The sequence below is a fragment of the Syngnathus floridae genome, chromosome 17 (assembly GCF_059516105.1).
Source record: "Syngnathus floridae isolate MCC-2025c chromosome 17, RoL_Sflo_1.0, whole genome shotgun sequence".
NCBI lineage: Eukaryota > Metazoa > Chordata > Actinopteri > Syngnathiformes > Syngnathidae > Syngnathus > Syngnathus floridae.
The window spans coordinates 10,418,896-10,426,532 of NC_142429.1; the positions used below are offsets into that span (position 1 = coordinate 10,418,896).

General features: G+C 40.6%; 1 protein-coding gene across 8 annotated transcripts in view; it reads left to right on the plus strand.

The window, feature by feature from the left end:
- Positions 1-4,010, plus strand: part of plppr2a (phospholipid phosphatase related 2a) — a 54,222-nt gene extending 50,212 nt beyond the window's left edge. For 5 of the 8 annotated variants that reach the window (XM_088358329.1, XM_088358322.1, XM_088358323.1 and 2 more), the window contains one exon: positions 250-3,394. In XM_088358329.1, the coding sequence (XP_088214455.1) occupies positions 250-285 (36 nt within the window). In that variant the 3' untranslated portion in view covers positions 286-3,394. Of the gene's footprint in view, positions 1-35; positions 3,395-3,868 lie in introns of those variants that run through there. The other 3 variants (XM_088358326.1, XM_088358331.1, XM_088358327.1) reach the window with 3 other exon arrangements.
- The last annotated feature ends 3,627 nt before the right edge of the window (positions 4,011-7,637 follow it).

Below are 7,637 nucleotides of genomic sequence, written 5' to 3' on the forward strand. Positions count from 1 at the left end.
CTCCTCTCCTTTTGTCCCTCACTCTCCACCACCAGCATCCGGCCCTTTGCTCTTCCCCCCCACTCTACAACACTTACGTTCCACCATTCTAACCAAGTCTTTTCAGCTCGCTATCCCTTTCCTTTGTTTGCATATTTCTATTTTATAGCGACATCCTCTCTCCCCCCTGTGCATCTCTCTTGATGATCCTCCTCTTGGCTTTCCTCTTTCCTCCTCCTCCTCTTTCTCACTCCTCTCTTTCCCCTGCAGACTCCTGGGGGATCTCCGTTCACCGAGATCACATGACCATCAGCCCTATCGGTTCCCCGCCAAACCCGATGTCCTCATACTGTCTCGCTCCATTTCCAGCGAAGTCTAGACCAGCCGGAACAGCACTCTCCTCGCTGTGCCGCACATTCAGCCGGGCGCTACGCCACGCTGCACCGTTCCTATTCCACGCAGGTCTAGACTGCTGATATACAATCCTAAACATCTGGACCCCCCCCCCCCCAATCCAAACTCCCAGGGAACCGATAGGCTTGACTTTTTTTCAAAAACTTTCTCTTGACTGGAATCCCAGTGAAGGACCAGAACATTCACTTTTCTTTTTCCAACAATCTTTTTTGCCGTCTTTCTACTTTTTTATATAAAATCATGAAGCTCACCTTTTTCAACTGATGTGCTTTGTTTGGAAAGACCACAAAGAATGTCCACACCCCCCCCCATCCTATCACTCCATGAAAATCTGTATATTACAGTGAACCCTCATTTATCACTGGAGATACGTTCAGACCAACCATTAAAGTATTTCCCCATTCCACATTCTTTTAACACATGTACATTCATTAAAATATGCTTAAACGTACAAAAAAGGAAAGTAGTACTTATTTTTAATCTTGATCAAGCAGTCTTTGCTATACGCTGTTCGTCCTGTGAAAGTTTACTGTAAAAAAATACACAAAACCAAAATATATTGTAAAAAACCCACAAAACGATGAACCACAATACAACGGGGTTCACTGTAAATAACAAAGTTGAATTGATTTGGTTTACTAGCTTAAAGTTGCGACCAAAGAAACCCGCTAAAGAAAATGTGCGCTGCTAGTTTAGCCGTACAAAAAAAAAAAAAGAAAAATCCAGATTTTTGCTTCTCTGCACTCCATCGCTTTATCTTTCGATCTCATTACTTTCACGCATGCAGCGCCTCGTGTAACACGCTCACCCACAAAATGGTTGGAGTCGCTATACCGTAGCCAGCGCCGCTTGAGGTTTACTCGGATCAAAGGATCCATTTGCGGCCAACGCGGAAAAACAATGGCAAACAGGATTAAAGTGGAAACGCCGTCACGTGGAAATCGTGTTTTGTTTCTCAGATGGACGTAGCTTGCTCACTGCGAATAAATGCAAACAGAAAAAGGCCATACTCGCTACAATCTAGGCATAGATAAATACCATCACAATCAGGAGCAAGATAATATTTTACCACAGCACAAATCTCATTAAGGTTATTTCATCTCTGCAATATGTTTGCAATCCTTTAAACTGTGAAATCTGCTTTCGGATTGCAAAGGATAAATCATATTGACTGGAAATGCTGGACCATACTTCCTGAGAACCACCCATATCATTATTTGTGTGTGTATGTAAGTCATCTCCAGTACATCACACACTATTCGATCAGTTAAATGTCAAAAGTCAGACCGCAAGCACAATTTTTAATCAAACTTCATCAAAAGTTTCATTTCTTGGCGTTCTTTCCTTTTGTCAGAGTACAAAATGTTAAATAATGTTATGTGCCTTGTTAACTCGCTGTCACAATTCTCATTCAAACTGAATAGCTGAGGTCAAATAATAAATTGAAAAATCATTGTCATCTCTTGTTTACCTTAATATCATACGCAAGATGGCAGAGAGTTTAAATTACAAATAATCTTCATAAACTGAACACGTCTCAAGTTTTGAATAAAGTTTTCTAACATTCAAAAATTATTAATATTACAATTATTATTTTATAGTTAAACAAACACCAATGATGAAATTCTAGTCAGAGATGATCCTACTGTAATTTTATGTTTATTTAATTTTTCATACATCTACTCACTGCCATAACTACCAATGATTAATCAATTTATTTATAATCGAATTATTCATGGACGTGTATTTGAAATACGGTGGGGTTGTTTTCGGCACGGCGTGCATGGCGACAGTTTTGCTGACTCTGATTTGCACACTTCCTCCATTCCAAGGCACCACTGCTATATTCTTCTTAATTATCATTTACTTGTCTAATGTTTCCCTCTGCTGGAGAATACACACTTGAGTGCACACTTAAATTTGTATGTGATTTCTCATGTAGTAATTTATATATGTTCACTAGTTTAATCCAGTTTTTACCCTGGAAGCTGTAAAATATTGTACATAGTTTATTTATTTCATTTTTGTATTGAGAGTCGTATGAGGAAAAAAATCACTGATTTGCAATTATTGAGTTAATAATTAGATCTCAAATGAACTGATTATTGGACGAAAATAAGATAAGGATTGAAAAAAAAATTTCATCATACCCCAAAAAGTAATCACTGGTAGAAATTTTGAAATGAGCCACATGGCAGAAAACTAACAAAATTAATTGTAGCTAAATTACTGTGCTGTACTTTGGTCAAAAATGTTTTGACGTACATATCAACAGCAATTTTTTTTTTTTTTCTGAGATGGCGTTAAGACTGGAGCTAACAATGAATGCATGTGTGGCCTGTAAAATAAAAACGGTGGGACAGTAAACATTTAATAGCACCAGCTACTGCAATACTTCATCCCGATGAAGATGTGAATTAGCAAAAAAATAAAATAATAGCAATGACAATATGATTCTATAGCTTATAATGTGCAGGCAAGTGACCATTTTTTGACTGCCTTGCAGTGAGAAACATCTCCAGTCAAACTGCCATTGTGGAGGTTCAGAAATGCTGTGTACACATTTTATTCACGTGTACAAACTTTTTTTTGTCAGACTCATGACACTTGCAGCATGACATCCCAACATCATGATTTTTCATCAGCAGAAATGCCTTACTGACTAACTTGATGGCCAACAGCAGCACATTTGGCAAATAATTCATCTGATGTGTGTTTCATATTTTTAGTGCATTGTGTGTCAACGTTCCATTTTAAATGTGTCAACACAAAAAGAACAACTAAATCAAAGAACCGATCTGTATATGTTTTGCTCGGGTTCAACCATCAGCATGGCAGTTTACTTTGCCGGAAAGTAATATCGGTTTCGGTGAAGAAAAAAAAAAAAAAAAGAGCACCAGTGTCCCTAAGATTTGCAACACTTTGGCTTTCTTCAAATCTAGTTGCAGCAAACTGTTTTGTAAGAATTGTGTGATGAGAACAATAAATGGATATTGCAATAAGAGACATTTTTCAAGCTCTTTTGTAAATCTATTTGGTAAAGCTCTTGCATTGGAGTTCATTATATGTTATGTATTTTATATTTTTACATGAGTTGTTGGAGTTTCTTTGACAAACTTTTGTATTATAATTAAAAACCACACCTTGCTCAAAAATCTCAGCTCTAACAACTGGATGCATTAGCGGGTTGCATCCAAAAGATGGCGCTGTACGTCATGAATCTTGTCATTGGGCATTTCTTGCATGAAATTTTCCAATCACTCGAGTCATGAACAGGAATATTTTTTGCACATGTTGGTATTATATGCACATGTGCTTTAAAATGCCCATTTTATTGATTGACAGTTATAAACAATGACTTGTGCATCATCATCATAACTACCTTTAGTGTGCATAGTCAAGTGAAAATGAAATTAGAGTGAATGGCTTCCAAGAAGTGCTGCTGGCTTTAATTGCAGCCTGTTCAATTCTCCAGACTTTTGCAGAGATGCACCTGCAATTCCTGAAAACCTCTGGTTCACCGAGTTTAGCATCCCATCCAGAGGGATTCAAAGGATGATGCTGTTTCCTTGGTAGAATGCCACCTGCAGCGTCTCTCTCTCTCTCTCTCTCTCCCCCTCTTTTTTTTTCCAACTTATTTATTTTTTACTTCATTAGTGTGGGCAGTGCAACACCCCTCTGTTACTTTGCAAGGAATGTTAATTGTGAGAAGGTCTCTGCTGCATTCCAATTTCAAGCCTTTGCTGGTAAACTGTCTGAGACGATTTTCTTTACTTTGGTTTCCAGGTAAATTGAATCAGTGTTGGCTAAATGATGTTTCAATTCATAATACATTAAAAAAAAAAATTGCTTTAGTGTTACAGTCTAAGTCTTTAAGGTGAGAACTGTAAAACAGTTTTATTCTATTTTAATATTTAATCATATTTTGAAATAAATATTATGTGTGCTGCTAATGTTAGCAGTGATGCTAGTGCCATAATGTAATATAACAAGTGCCTTGGTCCATCACTATAATGGCAATCTGCAGTTGCCATGGCAATTGAAAATGAAGCTTTGGTTAGGTACACTCACTGGATACTGTTGTCCTTGCCTCATTATGAGCACTGTTTCTTGAAATTTCAATTATTCTATTTTATGACAAAAAGTTAATTTAAAAAAACTGAAGTAGTTAAATGTACCTTGCAATTCTTTGTGTTGAACTATTTGCTCTGAGGAGTGTGCAGCTGGCAATAGAACAAGATGTCATCATATTGTAAACATTGTACAGACAGCGTGTACTTTTTCCCAGGTACACCGCCTTTCTTTTACTACGCCGGGATTTAGACACACGGGGGCCACAAAATGAAAACTCAAAAGCCCATAGCAGAACATTTGGAGGAAATATGTCATTTAACTGCAGCACAACGTCACACCCTCAACATTGCCTGGAGCTTGATCGGGTCTAGATTTGGAACAGGGCTGCAGCGAGAGAGAGAGAAAATGGAGACATTTGTTTCTCTTTCTGGCATTTGTAAAACTAAGCCCACCAGTTAAATTGAATTGATTCGTTAAATGTTGTTCTTCTGCTTTGGATAATAGCTGATGATAAAAGCACTGGGTCTTTGGGCAACATGCGGGAGCTCATTTAGTTGTTGATTAAGACTGCACTCCAGTTATCCCAAGATAGATAAGCATGACATGGAATTACTATCTTTGGATAACCATCAGTCAGTGGCATCTCGCCAACGCCTTGGGCAAGTGACTATGTGACTCCGAACCAGAGGAACTGTCACAATCCTTGTGTCTCCACCAGTTGGTTTTAATTTATTTAATTTAATTTAATTTAATTTAATTTTAATTTATTTTAGGTTAAGGTTGAACACTTTTAAAGTCATACCAGAACATTCCAGAAGTGACAAGTGGCTAAAACTAACAATGTGACTGCTGTATAAGCACACACTTAAATTCTAGCTCGTCGTTGCGAGACGAACATCGGCCAAATGTGAAAAAAAAAAAAATCTATTGCATCCCTGAACCTGCCAATTGTTTTGCTTTTAATTATTCAACAAACCTCAAACATCTCCCCACCCTATTAACGAAACTTGTCATAAGATAGTTCCGGCCGCACAATACATGTCAAACTCCCAATTTTAAATTCCATTGCTCTTATTGTCTTCTTTCTGAGCGATACAGGACAAGTATTTTAAAAAAACCAGGTGCTGTTGCTTTGGGCCATCAGTTTCCCCCTCCTGACAGTTTGGAGGCGAGGAGCAGTCGGCTGAGGCGTTCCGCTGAGGAAGTAGCACATGTCATCATTGTGCTTAAGTGGCGGAGAGGAGGAGAGACATGCTGGATGAGTCATGATGGGACAGACAGAGAGACGTGGAAGGCAGAGAGGCGTGGACATGTGTGCATTATTACTTTCCCCACCGCTTTATTGTCCATTCTTTCCCACTGCCATAAAAAAAATGCCGTTTCATCACGTCCAAACACATACATGTACAGCTCAATATGAATTCAGTTAGATTATAATTGTCCAGGCAGAACTAAAGAGCGGCGAAATTACACATAACCGTGAGGTATTGATTTTGTGTTGTGCGCAGAGGGTGTGAAATAAATTGAAAGTATTACTGCAGCATAGAGCCGAGTGTGCTGTGTCGACAAGAACATAATGTATACCGCTTAAATGCTCCCTCGAACATGGCCTAGCAATTACAGTTGGCCTGTTGAAAAGCAGGGAGATTTCAATCAGGCAAAGTTGAGCGTCATAGTGGAGCGGGAGGTTAATTGGTATCTTTGGCTTTAACCAACCATAAAGGAAGTTTTGTTTGGGTCCGCCGATGATGTTGTCATTAACTATTGATCGCACAGGCAGCGCTAGTCTCCTCCGGCGTATATGCTGCATCCACTCCACCTTTCTCCTGCTCTCTTTGCTTTATTCAAGGAAAAAAAAAAAATCTGTCACCCTCCTCCCCTCGTCGTAGCGTCGCGCCACCCTCCCCCTCCCCTCCCCAGCCTCCGTCAAGTATCTTCACGCCTGCATTCTCCTCTTTCGGCCCCTGCTCCTTCCTCTCAGCATTCACATGTCCCTCATCTCTGTCTTCATCCTCTCCTTCTTTCTTTCCCTCTCTCGCTTGAGTATAAGAGGAAGGTAGTGAGCACCCAAGCCATTCCCATCTCCAACAGCAGCAGCAGCTCCTCCCTGACACACACACAGCGCTTCCCTCCTTGCATTATCTTTCCCGGAAATTGCATTTCCAGCACAGCCTGGGCCCCATTATGAAGAGGGAGCGACATGCTGTAACCTTTTTAAAAAGCCATTAGTGATGCACCTGCCCCTCCCCCTCCCTTTTTTTCCCAGCACCCATCCTCGAGACGCTCAACCAAATCTCACCTTTTATACCCAGATCCCTAAGCCCCCTTGTTTTACCCTTCCTGACCCCTCCTCATCCCCATGACAGCTGTAATGTGATTAGCCCGACACTACGGCCATTATTCAGCCGGTTCTCTTCTCCCAGGCTGGAGCAGACGCCGAGGGAGAAGCACAGGGCAACGGCTACAGCGATAACTGTACAAAGGGTCAGTTTGAACGCTTATGGGGATGGATTGGATGGATGGATGCAAGGAATGTGACCATGCGTGAAGACGTGGGAGTGCAATTGATAAAAGTAAACAATGTAGCGTATAGCTCCCCCCTCATCCAGTTCCTTGCTTCCTCTTTTGGCCTTCCTCTAGGAACACAAACAGCGACTGTAACATCAGAGCCACACACGTCGATACTCAGCAGCAGAAACTCAATACGCAGTTAGCCAGTCAAAGAAGCACAGTTGTTGTTGCATCATGTAGCGCTGTCGTTTTGGACCACACTGGCTACATTATCGTCCAATTAAAATGCAGAGACAAGCCAAGGAGGCCAGGAAAGAGAAAGAGTGGAGTGCCTGGGAGCACGAGGAGAAAGAAAGTGAGTGGGTTGAGACAAACCACTAACCAGCAACACACACACATATGGACATTAAATCCAATTGCATGGGTAGGTTCCAGAAAGCGGGTAGTGAGAGATATACAGGAGGAGGAGGTGGTGAAAGAAAAATCTTTTTCCCTTTTCTTCTTCTTTGGTAAAGCCGAAGAGTTGGAATGTTGCAGTTGCAGCTTAACTGTACTGAACAAAGCAAGAATAGAGATCACGCATGGCTCAGCACTGACTGACTGCCAACGCGATGGAGTTACTTTGCCGAGGCATGACATGAAAACCCAGAGGACGTAAA